Source organism: Rhinolophus sinicus, chromosome 2, assembly GCF_057876585.1.
Source record: "Rhinolophus sinicus isolate RSI-liver-muscle chromosome 2, RSI-T2T, whole genome shotgun sequence".
Classification (NCBI taxonomy): domain Eukaryota; kingdom Metazoa; phylum Chordata; class Mammalia; order Chiroptera; family Rhinolophidae; genus Rhinolophus; species Rhinolophus sinicus.
This window is the reverse complement of record NC_142502.1, coordinates 103,360,564-103,378,837: the sequence shown is the minus strand read 5'-3', so window position 1 is coordinate 103,378,837 and position 18,274 is coordinate 103,360,564. Positions and strand designations below refer to the sequence as shown.

Here is an 18,274-nt window from a genome sequence, read left to right as displayed (position 1 = left end):
AGGAAGAGGATAGGATAAGTTACAGAGGTAACAAGATAATACGGCATGTAATTCAATAGATCTGAGTAGAGTCAATGTTAAACCCAAAAAAGTAGGTTATGGCCTATTCTTAGAGGGTCTTGAATGCTGGGTTCAACCTGGACTTTTTAGCTATTTAAAGTGTTTGAGCAGATGTAGTAACATGGACAGAGACACGTTTTGGGAAGACGAGTTGTCTCATTGGTACGGTCTAGAGCTGTGCTGTTGAGTACGGTAGCCACTGGCCACCTGTGGCTATGTAAATTTAATTAACTAAAATAAAACCTTCAGTTCCTCAGTCACACTAGCTACATTTCAAGTGTTCAACAGCCACAGGTGGCAGGGGCCACCCGACGGGATAGCACAGACATAAAACATTTGCATCATCACATTAAGTTCTATTAAACAGTGCTTGGATATAGAAGCAGCGGAGGTAAGAAGAACTATTGGAGACCATTACCTTTACAGTGGTCTAAGGGAGAGGTACTCAGTCACCACTCATGGGACCGTAGTGAGAATGGCTAGGAGGGGCAGGTGGAAAGCTGTCTTTACGGGGCTCCTCACAGGACTGGCTAATGGCAGCAAGGGAAAATACATGATTTCCTTATTGGGTATTTTTTCAGTCTTCTCTGGAATTCCTCCAGCTCCATTATGTCTTTCTTGATTTCATAGAAAACCTAGTGGCTTGTTTTTTCATGCACTTAGCAGGACTCTTCCCCACAAGGTACGATGACCAGAAGCTCCTACTGACAAGTGGCAGATGTATTTGGTGGGGAGAAGGTGATGCATTTCAGAAAAAAAGTCACCCAAGCCACATTGATGGGATAATGACTTTTTAGCGGAGAAAACACAAGAGGGAGTCTCTGTGACTGACTCCTGAGGCATTAGTGTGAGGGGACCTCTGCGCGCAGTGTGATAAACAACAGGCTACGCTCTACTCATAATCTTGAAGATAAATGTCCACTTAGAAAAAAATACTCGGATGCTTTCTGCCATAGGACAAAATATTTAGGTGGGTGGACCGTGGGTCTGAATTACTTAAGGTTTAATTTTCTAATGCGATAAATGTGACATCATTTTGGGGTATCTGGATTCACTACTAATAGAAATAGTTTGATTTCTGTAGCTCACACTCCGTCCCCACACAAATAGCATCAGCATCATCCGGGAACTAAATTAGAAATGCAAATTCTCAGGCCCCACCTAGAAAGTCCTGATTAATCAGAAACTTTGAGGATGGGCCAGCAGTCCGGTTTAAGAAGCCCTCCTGGTGATCCTGATACACAATAAAGTAGGAGAACCACTATAAATGTAGCCAAGTATCTTTACTTAGCTTTTCAACACTAAATTTGGAGGCACTGTCAAAAGACAGGCACTTTTGAACTAGCTTCTTCGCACCCCAAACTACCCCTATCTATCCAGCCATCCATTGATTCGGTGTTGAAAGTATTTTAAAAGTCAAGAATAAAAAATGTAAATGCAACCCAATTTTCTGACTATTGACCCAATAGATGAAATCCTGAACCTCAGTTTAGATGCAAGAATCTTTCCCCTGGTATCATCATCTTTCATACGTTCTCTATAATCATGGGAAGGTAAAATTCACTTCCAAAATTTCAAAATAAGCATTGGAATCCCATCAGAAACAGTTCGTTGCCTGTTACCATCTACATTTTTCTGGGGAGTGTATTTGGAATATAGAAGAGGCACAAGCAGAGCCCTGCTTTTAGTATATACTTCAGTCACTCTGTTTAGTGGCTGGCGCTGGATAACAAGGTGACAGCCCTCAAGGAGCTGACCATTAGACACATAAACAACTACTTCACTGCGACGTGATGAGAGTATTACAAGTAGAGCGTGTTGGACAGAACTCATTATTTGGGTGGGCATGTTGGAGAGGGCTTCACGGGGGTCATTGATACATAAATAGGATTCGATAAGAGAAAGGGGCCAAGTAGGGGGATGGTGAAAGTCGGGGTTCAGAGGGAACAAAACGCACAAAAGCAGTGAGGTCTGAAAGTATGAGGCGTGTCTGGGCATGGGCAATCGGGCCTCAGGAGATGGATGGGGTAGTCCCGTGGGGCTTGGGCAGCCGGCAGCGGTCCAGTTCTGGGGCTTCTGACAACTCGGGCCAACGAGTTTGAAACGATTCAGCTTGCAAAACACACACAACTGTATCTTGCCATTGCCATTTCACACGTCCTTTCAAAAAGTAGAGACAATACCTCTGAGAGAGAAGCTCCCAGGGACGACCTTCATTCTTTCATTCCACAAATATTGCCTGAACACCCGCGACGTGCCTGGCCCTGTCCATGACGGACGCAGCCCCCGCCCGAGGACTTGGAAATGTAACCAGGGGCTGGTCCCTCGCACCCGGCCGCCTCGCCGCTCGCAACCTGCAGCCCCCGCACCCGGGCATCCCCGGGCAGTGGCTCACCTGGTTCCTCGGCGGGGGCGGGAGTCGGAGCCCCACGCAGCTCCGGCTCGGCTGGCGGCGCTGCAGACGCGGACGCCGGCGGTTCCCGAGCCGTTGCGGCCGAATCCGCTGGCGTTCCGGCGGGCGGGGGACAAGAGTGGGGGCGAGGAAGGGGAGCATGGGCAGCGGGGGTGGGGAGCTGGAAGAGGGGTACCTGAGTTGAGCTCCCGGTATTTGGGCCGTGGAAGCTCCTAACCTGTGCCCCCCAGGCCTCCACTGGCGTCCAGGTTTGACTATTCTTGATTGAGAGCCTACCTAATGCCACGCCTCGCGCACAGCATTTCACATACAGTAATTCACTGAAGTCTCTCCACAACCATATCAGGTCAGAAGAGGCATGGGGAAACTGGAAGCTAGAGGGTCACCCAGTTCTCCAACCCTAGCACTTGGTCCCACAAGCGTGGCTCCTCCCACTGAAGGACACGCTCCTGCCCAGGTCTCCTGCTCTGGTCTCTCTCCCACTGTTTCTCACTACAGCCTTCTTTTCTGATCCGCCCACGTGCAGTTTTACACTTACAGGATTGCTGTATTAATGGCTAACATATTATTCACTTTACCTATTCCTTTTTGTAAATTGTTTCATCCCTTTATAGGGTAGGGTTTTGTTTGTTTGTTTGTTTGTTTTTAATCTCTTTCATTAACTGCTGAATCCTCAGTGCCTAAAACAATGTGGTAGATATAGTAAGTGCTCGTGAAATTTGCGTTGAATGATTGAACGATTGCCCTGCAGTTAATTGTAAGCTCCATATAGGCAGCAACTGTGTCTGTTTTTAAATCACCCTTCCATTAGAAGTGCCTGGCATCAATACATATTTATTGCGTAAGTGACTGAATGTACTACTCACTTCATCTTTATCTTTTTGGTCACTCTTACCTCATCATCCCAATTTGTCAGATAAACTTATGAATTTCTTAGGATTCCTACTTCCAAGTGTCCTCCCTTGGATCCATTCACTCATCTCCTTGATTCCCATTGCACCCCTCTTTTTCTTCACAGTCACAGTTTTGCTCTCACTTCCTCCTTCAACCTCCATTACTTCTTTGAAAGCTCCCTAACCTGCGGTCAGCTTGGAACATTTTCAAGCAGTGCGTCTTCGTAGGAAAGAGAATCCAGGATAAGCCCTGTTGAATCCAAAAAAGCTTTACACAAATCACCCTTGAATCTGGCTTGGGTTTTGTTTGTTTTTTCCTTGAGGAGAACTGAGAATCCTGCACCACCTCCTAAATTGTTCATCATTTGTTCAACAAATATTTATGGGGTATCTTTTATGTTCTAGGCACTGTGTTAGATGCTGGGACAAGATAGGCAAAGTCTGAGCACTCCAAAGGATGCATAGCATAACACAAAAGAGAATAGTCACGAGAAGTGAAGAAAGACCATTGTCCTGGCTTGGACCTAGTTATTTCTAAGCAAAATAATTATGAGAATAAGATAGGGTCCAACTCTTCTGCTTATTGTAACATGCTTCAGCATATGGATAGGGTTATATTAACTTGCCCATTCACATTTATTATCTTGTTCAGCTTTACAAATGACTCTACTAGGTGGGAAGGTAAGACAGGAATTCTCTTTTGCAGAACTAAGGTCTAAGAAAGGTCCACTGACTTGCCTAAGAAGACACTGCCAGAAGACTACTCTGCCCTTTTCTTACTCTGAGAGGCATGAATTCAATGCTCAAAACCTTCTTCAGTGGAAGCTCTTCAGGTCAGGAGTCAGTTTCAAATCCTCAACGTAGTGGTTTTAAAAATGCTTTTCGAAGGGAAAAGCATCAGAGACTTCCCTGAATCAGAAATGCCTGAGGCATATTGTAAAATTGCACATTCTTGGTGCCCATCGTAGACCAATCCAATCAGACTCCTTGTGGGTCCTGGGAATCTGCATTTTTAAACTCCCAATGTGATTCTTTTGCACATAAAAGTTTGAGAACTACTAGGAGAGTTTGGGTGAAAAATCTCAGCCTTAATGCAGGGTTAATATTTGCTTTTGGGACAGATTTCATCAAAATTCTGAAGAGTAAGCCATATGTCCTTGAGCAGATGGGAATGTTACGGCTTTTTGGCCAGAATTTTTCTCTCTCTTTCTTTTTTTAAATGCAGTTATTTCTTGGAAATTTGGGATTCCGCTGAGCTGGTGCTCTATTGCTGGTAACTAACCACTGTTCAAAGATCTTTTGGCTCTTTTCCCCGACACCCTATTTGTCACTGTCGCTTTCCACCACGAAGCCATGCAGTTGCTCCGCCGACCACGGTGGGGCGCACGCGGCATGTGTTGCCTGCTTATCCTCTCTTTCCCGGGTCCGCCTTCGCGCCCTTAATAAGAACATACCCCGAGAATTCCTGCCTCTGGTCTCCAGCTGTTGCTCTCTTCTCGCGAGAACTGCTATTCCCGTCCTCTCCCCTCATCAACCCCCTCCCGTGGGCAGGTTCCATATTGGGTAAAATCTCGGCTCGCGTAGAGTCTCGGGTGCTGTTCTCGCGAGAGTACGGCGGGAGGCTCCTGTTCGCTGGCTCTGGAACGGCGACCACTGAAACCTCAGCGGGCACAGCTGCTGTAGCCCTAGTCCCGTGGCGTAGCCCAGAATCGGCCTGGTCCGGAGAGGGTGCAGGGAGAGCGTGGCCGGCGCAGCCCTGAGCGCCGGAGCGCGCCCCTGCTCTTAGCAGGGCTTGCCCTCGTCGTGAAGGCGCGTCCAGCCGCTGCAGCTGACAGGGGCAGCGCGCGCGGGAGTCGGCGGGGTCGCGGCAGCCGCACCTGCGCGTGCGGCCAGTGCGGGATCCCAGCCCCACCCGGCGGGCAACGAAGGCCAGGGAGCGGGTGCGGGTGCAGGCGGGGCCCGCGGAGGGCCACCTCCTCGCCCCGCGGCCGCCGCTGGAAGATGTCTCAGGAAAGGCCCACGTTTTACCGGCAGGAACTGAACAAGACTATCTGGGAGGTGCCCGAGCGTTATCAGAACCTGTCCCCGGTGGGCTCCGGCGCCTATGGCTCCGTGTGGTGAGTGTCACTGGGCTTGGGGCTGTGGTGGCTGGCTGGCCCTGCATGCCCCAGAGCCAGGCCTGCCCCCACGGCTCAGCGATGCACCAAGCGGCAGGAATTTTCCTTGGGGGAGGGCATCGCTGCCCCTTCGACCCCTGTCCAGCACTCCCTGTGCCCCTTGCACCCCTCACCCTGCACACCTAGGTAGGTGCTCAGCTGTGTGCAGGACGCAGGTCCACGGTGGGCGGTGGGTCGTGGTGCTGGAGCTCAGCCCTGGCTCGCACCCTGCACATTCCTTTCTTGGGGGTTGCTGCTCCGGGGGAGGCTTTTTCAGGGGGTCTCCCTGCTGGCGTCGAGCAGGAGGACCCTCTCCGGAGGTGCGCCCATCGTGGGCTCCGGAGCCTGCCCTCTGAGCAGACAAACCCGGGGAGCTGCCCCAAGAAGCAGAAGAGCAAAGCCCGACCGGGAGACGGCGGTAAACCGAACAAAACGCGACGAAGGGCGTTCTGTCCCGGCTTCTTTGCAAACCTCTGTCGAAATCCCATTTTGAGAAGCGTTCTTTTTGAATTCGCACTTGAATTAGCAGCGACCCATAGAGCTTAAAATACCGACTTTATCTCGGTGAGCACTGTGCCAGCTCGAGTGGTGTGTTTCCGATTCGGTTGAAAGCGTATTTCCTTTTCGCAGAGTGGGGGGTGGGGGGTAGTGCTTGCAAGAACCCTGCAGCTTGAGAAACTGGCGGCCTCACTGATTAGTCACATACCACTGCTCATTTAAGTATTGTTTGACAAAACAATTTTCTCATTTGGTGCAAGTAAGATTCAGATCCGTTGGACGCCCTCGAGATCAAAAAGTTAGGAACAATGGTGGGAGGTATTGTAAATGTTTTTTAATTGCGATAATTCTTGTGAATAGTACTATGTTTTTAAAGTCCCTGAGAGAGTTTGCAGGGACCTTATCTACATTTGTCGCCTGAGGAGACACAGTGGTTTTCGTAAGGATATGGAATATATAAAAAAGGAAGGAAGAGACACTTTTCAGCTTTAATTCGCACTGTGAGTGTGTTTTACACTAAATTCATACCTTAAAATTTCCGGACCTGAAGTATTACACTAATTTCTCTAACTTCCAAGGTTTTCTCACTGTATTTTAGATTTAATGTAATTTGAGAGCTCCTGATCTGAAACTGATTCACGTAATTCCTACCCATACATCATTGGAAAGGGGTCTACATACAATTACTTTTTGTTTTGGAACAAATTCCAGGCTTTTGAACATATTAGTCTTTAAATAGAATTCCCCTGTTTCTTAAAGTCACACTCACATCATGAATTTCCTGTTCAGTAGAATCTTCTGGGTAATTGAGATTGTGCAATTGTGTCTCACAGCAGATCATATTGCATTTTCTAGTTCAAGCTGCTTGAATTATGTTGCTAAGGCACGATGCTTGACATCTTTTCCACATTTTTATAGTACAGCAGTCTACATTTTAAGGGAATTTGCAGCATTTTACTGTGTGTGTGTGTGTGTGTGTGTGTGTGTGTTATTGATTTGCTAATTTTCAAAGATGTATTTGGTCATTGCTCCTTTCATAGCTCATTAGTTTATTTTTAATTCTTGAATTGATACATTAATTTTTGTAGTACCAAGGTTTTGTTTCTAGTGTTTAAACTTGAATGGAGTGAGTGATACAGCAGAGAATATAACTCAACTGTGGTGAGTTGAGCAAACTTGAAAGGAACTACTTGCAGGGTTTCCCTACTGTTGGTGTGGGTAGCTCTGCACTGGAATTGAAGATCCAGATTTACAGTGGAGTGCCATTCAAGTGAACTCCACATTTCTTTAGTGCTAGTATACTTTCTGGCTTATAGAAGCCAGGAATATCTGACACTTGGAATAATTTCGTTAAACAGGTTTTTAAAAATAGGTAATACATTCACACTGTATAAAATTCAGAAGGTATAAAAGGATATTCAGTGAAAAGTCTTTTCTTCTGTTCTCCAACTATGCTATTCCTTTCGTCAGAGACAGCCACTGTTAAGTTTGTTTTGTGTCTTTCCAAGAGGCAGAGTTGTTTTTTAGTAGTATTTCTGTAAAAGGGATTTAAGGTGTAACCTATTACATTGGTGGAAGAAAATACAACTGATATTTTGTGACAGTTGACTAAACCAATATAATGAATTTTTGGATTGAAAATATCAGAATTTAGATTTACAAGTAAGTGTTATAATCAGAGTCATTCTTTCAATTAGCAACTTTTCAGGTGTGTCAGACAACACTTCTTTTGAACTTCTCTTAGAATCCATTTTGGAGCCTGTGTTATTTTTCACTATCTTCATCCTTGGGGTGCAGATTTGATTTTAGCGAATAACAAAGAAAATCAAATTGAATCCAAATAATTGAGAGAATTAGGACTAAAGTGTGGTGAAAAAGATTAAGCAGTCAGCTTGGTGATACTGTTTTATGTCAAATAGGAGTCTCAACTATAAAGTATGACACACAATTTCTTGTGTGACTTGTAGAACTGGATCTGAAGTCTGTTCCCAAAAAAAATCTCGGGAAGTATTTTAAGACATGCAACATAACTGAAATATGTGTCAGTTTTTTAATTTGATTGCTCTGAAGTGCAATGCACTTCGAAGTGTAACTTAAAATTATTTTTAATTAAGGCTATTTTCATCATTTAAAAAATTTTTGCTAAGTTTATAGTAAAAAAGCAAATAGTAAGTAGCCTTTGTGATAAACAATCATGAATGAAAGATCAAGGAATCAGACTAGAAATTTGAGAATTGATAGGGTTTTACAAATACCCTTTTTTTTTTAAAGAAGTAAAGGGAACTAAACTAAGTCTTGCAGTTTTAAGGAACTTTGTACATTGTCTGTGAGGGGAAATGAAGCAAAGTTGTTTAAGAATATGTTGTTGCAAAGCATTGATTTTGTGGTTTGGGGACAGAAGGGGGTGGGAATCTTTGTGGTGATTTTAAGGAAATATAAACAGGAACTTAATAGGTTTTCTCTGGGGTACGGTTTTTCCAGACCCTGCTGTTGATTAGAGGAGGTGGGGGGCGAAGGGGGAGGGGCACTGGTAACCATAAAATAGGTGAGAGTTGAGAATTACTCTTAAATCATACTTAATTATTTATTCAACAGTATTTATTAAACATCAACTGTGGACCTGACAGCGGACTGGGTTTCTTGAGATAGAGTGCCGAACAAGACAGGACAAGATAATACATTCCCTCGCAGAACTTACAGCCTAATATGAATAAGAACGACATTTTATGGATTGCTTACTATGTGCTGTGCAGTTTATATTTATCACCAGTATATAAAGTATATAACAAGACTTTTAGTTAAGAGGATGACAAAATTTACTGAGAAATCAAATCCAGCTTCCTAGATGTTTTGTAGAACATGATTGTATGTAAATAAATCTAATAAAAATAAATGAAGCTAAGTTGTTTTAGAATTAATGGCCATTCACCACTTCAAATCTTTTTTTTTCCCCTTCTTTAAGATGAGCCAGGGCACATGTAAATAAAAATACGGCACCACTGAGTACGCAAAGATGAACTGTCTTGACTCCTCATCAGTGAGAGGGGATTGCCCTTTACTTTTCTAGTGATAATAGGCGGGTGCTGATCTTCTGATCCCATTTGCTTTGCTTTGTAACCAAAAGTCAGGTGATTGCCGCCTGTTACCAGTGTTAACCAATAAATATTTAAACACAATGGCAAATAGTCATATTGATACATAAAGACTTTTAAGAAGGCGTTCAGTCAGGTTGGCCAAAAAGTCATATTTTATTTATCAGATCCCATTTTTCCATTGATACTTTTCCACTGGCTTCCCTTTTAAAATAAGAGTCTTCTGGACCTCTGGCTTTTCAATTCTGCCAGTTTAATTTCTTGATACTGAGGCGCCCTCTGCCTTTGATGTCCTTCTTACTCAGCCTCAGAGATGCTCTGTGTGTGGACTTTGCCTTTCCCAGCAGCAGGGCAGGTGGTGCTGAGCCCCCAGGCTTAGGATTCAAAGGTGGAAGTAATCACTGGGCTGGATCACGCTCACTCTAGTATTCACTGACATTTTTATGGGATCTTATACTTTAGACAGTGTTTTCATTCAAAGCATTATCATTCAGTCTTCCTTGGCTCTGTGAGGCTGGTGTTATTAACCCTTACGAGCTAAGGCGCTGGACTCACCCATTAAAGGAACGGTGTACTTGTCACTGCTGCTTTGGATTAGGTTCTGGGTTTTCAACGCTTTAAAAGTCTCCTTTCCCGTACACGTAGGCTGCTGAGGTGGTGAGGTGGCACCTTGTGCGTTTTGCCTCTCCCTACGGCTTCTTTTGTGAATAAAGGGGTTGCTGGGTCACTTGTAATAGAGCTGATTGTATGAAACCAATCCCACCAATGTCATTACCCAGCTATTCTGAGGGGTAATGACTTATTGAAGTCACAGCTCTTCCTCAGGGTTGGTAAACCCCAAATGAACTTAATGCATGTATTGTCCAGATTCAATTCTTTCCAAAAGAATTATTAGACTGTGCAAATAATTAATTCCTGAATTTATGAATCCTGTTGGTTTGAAATTTTTCAATGTGCAGTTTCTGAAGTTGGGACTATCTGTATATGTGTTATGTAAGTGTAGGCTATAAATAGAAATAATTGCCTCTCCAGACCTTTGAAAATACATTGGATTTTTGCTCTTGACTGTGAAATTTGGTCTTGATTTATTCCTATTACTGTAATACTGAAAACAAAACAAAACAAAAAGCCCTCATTATAAAGTAGGTTCCCTGACTTGGAACTAGGGATTGTCTCATGGTTGCCATGTACTCGGAAGTCATGCACGTTTCTTCAGAACAATAACAAAAAGATCTCTTTCAGCTTCAGTTTTTTATTTTTTATTTTTATTTTTGGTAAGTGAAGCTTTCAGTGTTAGAAGTAGTTTGTCTTTGCATAGTGTTTCCATAAATTAAGTACGTATGTGTTAAGGATTTATAAAACTAACTGGCTTTTTAGCATTTCATTCTCTTAAAAATTTATGCTAGGGAAGAAGATGGTGGTCTGTAAATTCTGCACTTTTGACAAATATGTCCTGGATTCTGACATGGTTGGCTCCCAGGCTGAATGTGGGGGAAAAGAGGTACAGAATAGAGAGGAGTCCAGGATGACCCCTAAGTTTTGGACTCGGACAAATGAGTAGATTTTAATGCCATTATCGGCACTTTGGAGTAGTATAGGGTACAGGATTTGGAGGCAAAGGGTGAGAAACGGTTCATGCCAATTTCCTTGAGTGTAGGACTGTGTGTCATACTGATACTTTAGCACCTACTGTGTCATTCTTTAGGTGCTGGAGATGGGGTCTGAACAAAACAGACAAAAGTTTCTACCCATAAGAAACCATATAAACAAGTAAAATGTGTAGTAAGTCAGATGAAGCAAGGAAAGCAGAGAGAATACTGGATGGCTCTGTTGTCCTTTTAAGCAGGGTAGACAAGGTCGCCCTCATTAATAACATGACAATTGAGCAAAGACGAGGGAGGTGATGCAGAATACCTTTTGGATATGGATGGGAAGGGAAGAACATTCCAGGCTGAGGGATCAGCAGGTGCAAAGACCCCGAGGCAGAGGCCTCTGGTGCTCCAGGAATAGCTAGGAGCCCAATATGGCGAGAGCGGAATGAAGCAGGGGCCAGGCAGTCGTAGGGGAAGGATGGGGGGCAGCGGCTGCAGGTGTGCGGGGATCACTTATTGCCTTTGCAGATGGTGCCTTTTGCTCTGAGCGAGGGGCGAAGCTGTGGAGGGTCATGACCAGAGGAGACATGAGCTGACTTACCTTTTAGCAGGTTACTCTGCTCTGGGGTCCCTGTGTGTTTGTTTCTGTTCCCTACCCATTAGAGGTGCTAATTGTAGTTTGAGGTGGGATGGGGGAAGATGGATTGCCACACAGCCCCGTCCCGTGCTCACAACTCTCATTCCAGAAGACGCAGAGTAGCAGAGCCAGTACTTCTGGTGGGCCCCAGAAATGCAGGGTACTCCAGCTCTTTACATAACACAGGCTTACTTCACTTTTTCAGGTGTCCGCTGCCAGAAGGAAGGGAGCAAAGAGATTATCTCTAGACTTCTGCTGACAAAACATTAGCGGGCTGGCAGGTTCAGTGTTTTCTAATTTCTTAGGGCTTCTAGGTTTTTTCTCACTACTGGGTCATATTTTAAAAGTCATTTTTAGCTTCCTTCAGCATTTAAGCTCTCATTTATTTTCTGTTTTATTTGGCCCTGTATCTGTTCTACATTCCTCCGCCTTTCCCCCATTATAATAATGTGAATAGAAGTGGGATTATTGTTACCTGTTACTAACATTTTGACTATGAGGCTTCAAAAACTTCTCTGTTAACTTGAATACATCTTACAGATTGAAAGAGTCTACACGTAGGTGACCCTATAAAAACCTACAGGATTTATTCTCTTCCCTGCCTTTACTGACACAAGCTTCCCTCCTCTTTCATGAAAGCTATCCCCCCTTTTGCTGCTCTGTCATCTTGTTGCAGAAAATAATTGTTCCTAAACACAGATTCCCATGGCAACATAACAAAAAGGTAATAGAACAAGTGTTTATTTTGTGTAGATCCGCTGTCTGAGTAACTTCAGACCCTGAACATGTCGGCTCCTGTTACTCTGAGTGCAGTTCCCGATTTCCTTGTTTCCTCAGAACCTTTTCCCTTAGGCCTTGGTGGTATTGTCACTGTGCCTGTGACAGGAAGGCAGGCATGTGAGTGTGTGTGTCTGCTGTCAGTCTGCCCACAAGTGTGCACTGGTTGCTTTTCCAAGCTTAGGACCCAGAGTGGAGGCATCACGCAACACATGACCGTGCAAAAAAAAGCATGCCCGTTGTTTCCACGTTCATTCAGTATTGCCAGTGCTGGGCACTATAGTAGGTGCTATGTTTGTAAAGATTAAAAACCCCCAAAAAGCAGGAAGGGTCCCTGCTTTTGAAAGTGTCAGTCTACAAGGGACATATTTATGTTTTTTCCTCAGAGATTGCTTTGGAAGTCCTCCTTGGGAAGTAGCTTTTCTGCATTGTTTCACCTTAAATTGCCATCTCAAATCTACGTTTATATTTCTAATGCCTCCCTTGAACTCCTCTTTTAGATTCTTCTATGTCTGTCTTGAATCTAGTGACATACGAGCTAGGGCAACTTTATTCAAGGATATGTGTTGGAAATCTGTGCCCACGAAGCCTTTCCATCTGATGCTTCAGATCTAGAAAGTGATGACATCAGCATGTGCCCAGAAGAGGTCAGAACTTCTTCTTTTTGTCTGCCAGGGCTCAGGGAGGCTGTGGGTTAGGGGAAGAGAGGGACGGGCAGCGAAAGGCTCCTATAAATCCTTAGCTCAGCTCTGTACTTCCACTCGGGGTGGTGTCTCTGCTGTGAGAGTTTCCTCAACTATAAATTACCTGCCCCAAATCATACCTAATCTGTCCTGTGACACTGAGCTTAAGGTGTCTGCTTTATGCAGATATATGTTGACCGCTTATATTTCCTCATCCCTGCAGTAGATGTAACTTTATTCCCAGAAATAACTGCTTTATTGTTAATATTCCCAATAGCTGTTTATTTCCTTTTCCCCTCTTCTGTCAAATCCTTCATCTAGGGCTTTAGCTAACTTGAACCTTCTTATACTTAAGACTTTTGAATCATAATTTTTATTTATGTTTTCTCCTAGTGAAAAGCCTTGTTAGCTTCCTCATTTCGTATAATGCACTGTGATTCCCTAATGACCTTGATATTCAATCTAAGTGAAATATGGATGTTGGTCTCGTCTGTTGATAGCCTTCTAATGATTCCCTCATCTGACGTTTCAGGGTTAGCTTGCTTCACTGTCTGAGTCCTAGTTTGATGTCCTAAGGGCCTTATGCTTTGAATGAGCTGCTTTGAAGTGAGCAATCTCAGTAAAGTAAATGGTATTGATCCGAAAGGGAGCAAAAGGGGGAAAATAGCAAATGAAGAGACCAGACAGTAATTATATGAGCATCTGTCAAGCTGTGTTTACATTCCCCATGAAGGATAACCTAGGGTTACTCAACCTGTTGACATTTTGGGTGGGATAATTTTCTGTTGTGGGGGGCTGTCTTGTGCATTGTAGGACACTTAGCAGCACCCCTGGACCCTACCCACTAGATGCCAGCAGCAACTCCCAGCTGTGACATATGTGACATTTAGACATTGCCCCATTTCCCTGGGGACAAAATCGTCTGTGGTTGGGAACTACTTATATAACCCTGTATGTTTGGATTGACTGGCCCTGTGTAAGAATGAGATAGAATAACTCGAACCTTCCACCTGCGACATGATAGAAACCCTACACTTTCTGTGCATATTCCTTTTGAATTCACTCTCTGATGCAGTCTCCACAGTCTCCTCGTTCATACACTGTGTGTCCAAGTTTCCTAACTTATTTTTAAGAATGTCTGACCTTTGGATTTCAAGTCTATTGAAATGTAATGCTTCATGTTTTTCCTTGATTATTTTTCTACACATTATTGAGGACAATCTCAGAGACATAGCACTAACTACCCTAGGGAAAAATTCATGTTGTGAACTTGTATGGTTCAGCCTTACATATGTGGAGCTGATGTTTGAAGGAAGCTTAGCATTAGGTGAATGACAGTCAGGAAAATTACAATCAGGGAATAAGCCAGTTACCGGAAGCTTCCTATAACTCGAGGCATTTAAGGCAACATCATTTTGAAAGTTTGAAATGTGTTTCTACATCTATATTTATGTTTATGTTTTAGACTTCCAGTAGGGAAGGAAATCTGCTGGCCATCCATCAAACGGTGTTAAATGCCCACCAGTGTATAAAAGAAATAGACAAAATATTAGTGAACTGTATATATAAAAGGGTATTGATCTGTATAGAGTTGTGGGGGCATCGTGGGCTATAGCAGTCAGAATGGTTTCGTGGAGGGAGGGTTTGAAGATTATTTTGAAGGATGGGTAGTATTTGGAGAAGAAGAGAGGAACGTACGTGTTTCGGTAACAGGAGAAACTATAACTAAGAGAATTATATATGAGCTGGGTAAACCCAATGGTTCTTATGCTGGCTGTGCTTCAGAATCACTTGTGGGGCTTTTAACCATACATGTGCTTGGGTCCTACCCCCAGAAATTAAGAATTAGGTCTGGAATAGGACTAAGGCAACTGCATTTTCTACGCATTAGAGAGCTATTACAGTTTCTTGAGTGGAAGTATAGAGTGTATTGGAGGAAGCAAATGTGTTGCCTTGTAAAAGTTTTCAGTAATTTGTTTTTGTGTGTGTGTGTTCATTCTCACACCCCAGCTAGATTTCTTAGTTCCTTGAGGTCAGGAACTGTGTGTGTATGTAGTTATTAGGTTGGTGCAAAAGTAATTGCGGTTTAAAAGGTTAAAAATAATTGCAAAAACCGCAATTACTTTTGCACCAACCTAATATTAATCTTGGATTATGTTCCAGGCACCAGGCTAGAGTCTGAAGATAAACTAAAGCTTCTGCTCTCACTCACAGACTAAATTGGGAAACAAATATATATTAAGGAATAGTTTTTTACAGTCGGTGTCTTAAGTGTTGGCTACATTATATTGCTGGTTGTAATAGTTCTTAGATCCTATCTAACAATTGCTGAATAAATGTGCACATTAACTTGTAGAAACTATATTTTAATTAGCCATAGCATGACAACAAATGATCAATTATATTTTAATAATTTGCCCTACTTTACTGTTATTTTAGAGAGATACTCAACCCCAAATTTGAGAATAAGAGATCTAAAAATATATATTGAGAATTTACTATGTGATAAGCCCCATGCTAGAAGCTGATCACAAAACTATTTTATAATAGCATGTTCATTTCAACTTGGAACATTTAAAACTACTTGCCTTTTATACTACCAGGTTAGTAGTTTGCATTACTTAGTTATTTAGGAGGCCGTTATTTCTGAATGAAGGCCGTTATCAATGAACTTGAATTAAGTTGGTTGGAAAAAAGCCTCAAATTTTATTCTCTGTGGAGAGTAAATAGTTTCATTAATTTGAAAAATAAAGAAAATTGTGTTTGTCTTCTTAACCATTATTGAGGGCGCATTTTTCCTTATTAACATCATTTAGGAATTAGAGGTGTCATATATGACCATTGAAAGAAATTGTAAAATCGCTTATTATCCCCACAAATTACTGCTCCGAGACTTGCCAGGTCACTGCTCATTCTTCATTCTGTTAGAGAAAACCCAGTGTTTTTTGAGGAAAATCCTGCTGCCACAATTTGTCCTTTCTTGCTCTATGTACGTGGGCACTTGTCCACGCAGGAGCACATCACCTTTCTTAACAGGTTGTCTCCCTTTCTCCAGCTACCAACTCAGCTGCCTGTTAAAGCCGATTGATCTGCCTTTACCTTGCAGCGTGGAAAATCTGCAAGCCAGCTGCCAGTCATGCAGCATAAACACAAAGTCCCTATGTCCTGAACCTATCAAAAGCTCTGTTAATGGAAATCATCTTTGGAGGATTGTCTAAGGAATATGGAGCTCATTATGTATTTTCCAAACACACGTAGGATTTCCTGTCAGAGGGCAGCGTGCCACGCTGTTTTGGACTCTCCTCCCCTCCTTTGCTAATAACGAGCTGTGTTTTGGTTTATGAAAGTCTCCACGGATGGATGCTCTAAGAAAAGAACCATCTGAAACGCACTATTATATTTGTTTAAGGGTGTTGATAGGACATTTTTACCACATTATACAGTGTCTCCTTCATAAGCATACACAAGAGGAACTTTTCTCTGCTTTTATTACAGGAATCATTACGCCTCTCTCCAGTTCTCCTGAGTACCTGGTTTGTTTTTATTATGTGGTTCCTGTGACTCAAGTCTTCACTGGTTGTGTTCTTTTTGTCATGGCTTTAAGCAGACTCAGAGCTGAATTTGAGGCCCACCTCTAGTGGGTATTTAGAAGGGACCTTCTGATGACATTTGTGTGCTAACCTCACCCATATAAAATTTCTTAATTTATCTTATTTTCCCTTAACCACTTACTGTTATGTCAAGTGGTATATATATAGTTCAGACTGCTTTAAATCCATTGTGGAGTAGAGCAGGGTGGTATGTGTAAATAAATTTAGAAGTTAAAATTATATTAGGATGTATTAAGAAACTAGTAAGCCATTTTTTCCCCTGGCCAGTGGCGGGGAGAGGCAAGTATGAACGTGCAGCAGAACATTCAGTTTTCCTTAACGAATACCGGCGGTGCCAAAAAATGTACACATTTTAAGAGGTGTTATCTACGTATTACTTTTCGAAGTTGAATTACAGTAGCAATGTGTAGTGTGACGTTCGCTCAAAAGATGGTATTAATCAAATGAATGCTAGCGTCATTCATTGTATTACAATTTTAATAGTTTTTTCCTTTCTTAAACTGTGTATACATTTTTTTGGCACCCTCTGTATTACTGTGTCCTAGGCATTGGATTCATGGTCAGCAGGAGATGAGTGACAGTGACATCCTAGTATTATAATAACTGCTTTTAATGACTTTTATATTTGTATTTTTACCCTATCAATGATTTTATAAAATGTGAATTCACTTTATAACTTGGGAAGACCTCGTGAATTTACATTTGGGGGAAAAAACTTACTAGTAAGCAATGTGTCCCGAATTTTAGTTGGGAGAAATTGATCATCGTAAAGATAATTCCATTTTATGATGTTGTTTATGAAAACAAGGTTCTATTTGTAGCTGTAGTTTTTAAAATGTGATTTAAGAGGAATCATCCCAAGTGGAAATACGACTGAGTGAATCATTGTAAGAAAGGCAAAGCCAATAGCTGTTCCTCGGGTTGTCATTATTCCCGGCAGCCTGGCATCCTGGCAGAAGACTGAGCACTGAAATGAACAGATCTGGGTTTGAATTCCCCTGCGTGTAAGTTATATGACCTTGGGTGAATTGTTAATGTTTCTGACCATTAGTTTCTTATTTTGGAATGTAAATATAACTGTCTCTTAAACTTATTAGTATAAGTGTTAAACATTTCCCAAATGATATGTGTCATCAGGTATTCAGTAAATTTGAATTTCTTCTCATTTGGTTTCCTTCTTCTCCTTTAATTGGTTTTATCAGGTAATTTTTTAAAAAATTATTAGGAATTTCCGCTTTTGGTAGTTGCAGTGTTCAATTTACTATGGGATATGTGATTTCTCCTACAAATACTGCTTTGATTAGTGATTGAAACAGGAGCTAGGTCAAATGCTTGAAGTGGGCTGGGAATGCGTCATATATTCCTTGCTTCAGCAGCTTTTACTGGAGCAATTGCTAACTAATAAGCAAAGAGCAGTTTCAACAATTCCTGCTTGTTCTCTTTTGTAAGTAAAATGTGTTTTTAAAAGTGGGAATGTATGCAAAAGTAAAAATAAAAGCGGGAGTGTTTGTCTTTTGAAGTAAAAACTATTAGTCTGTTCTAAGGAAATCATGCAATTATGGAAGAAGCAGTGTGATTTAAGATGTCCATTGTAATAGTATTTATATTATTTGTGGTGTGAATGAATGGAATGGCTATAATGCCCATCAATAAGAAAATGATTGGGTAGATTGTAGTACAGATATTTAATGAAATTGTTAATAATTGTTTAGTAAAATGGAAAATGCTTATGGCGTAGGGATGGAGGATACAGACTTATTTCTATATTATAAGTATAGCCATGTAAGTATCATTTGAAGGAAATATAATTGTCAATAGTGGTTTTATTACAGTTATACCGTGTTTCCCTGAAAATAAGACCT

The 18,274-nt window shown here is 42.2% G+C and overlaps 2 protein-coding genes across 8 annotated transcripts in view; one reads left to right on the top strand and one right to left on the bottom strand.

Moving 5' to 3' along the window:
• Positions 1–4,888, bottom strand: part of SLC26A8 (solute carrier family 26 member 8) — an 80,871-nt gene extending 75,983 nt beyond the window's left edge. For all 6 annotated transcript variants that reach the window (XM_019738818.3, XM_019738824.3, XM_019738821.3 and 3 more), the window contains exon 1: positions 2,456–4,888. The gene's annotated coding sequence lies outside the window, so the exon portion shown is untranslated. The remainder of the gene's footprint in view (positions 1–2,455) is intronic.
• Positions 4,889–4,968: 80 nt separating this feature from the next.
• MAPK14 (mitogen-activated protein kinase 14) overlaps positions 4,969–18,274 on the top strand; it is a 67,306-nt gene continuing 54,000 nt past the window's right edge. For both annotated transcript variants that reach the window (XM_019738750.3, XM_019738749.3), the window contains exon 1: positions 4,969–5,483. In XM_019738750.3, coding sequence (XP_019594309.1) covers positions 5,368–5,483 — 116 coding nt within the window. In that variant the 5' untranslated portion in view covers positions 4,969–5,367. The remainder of the gene's footprint in view (positions 5,484–18,274) is intronic.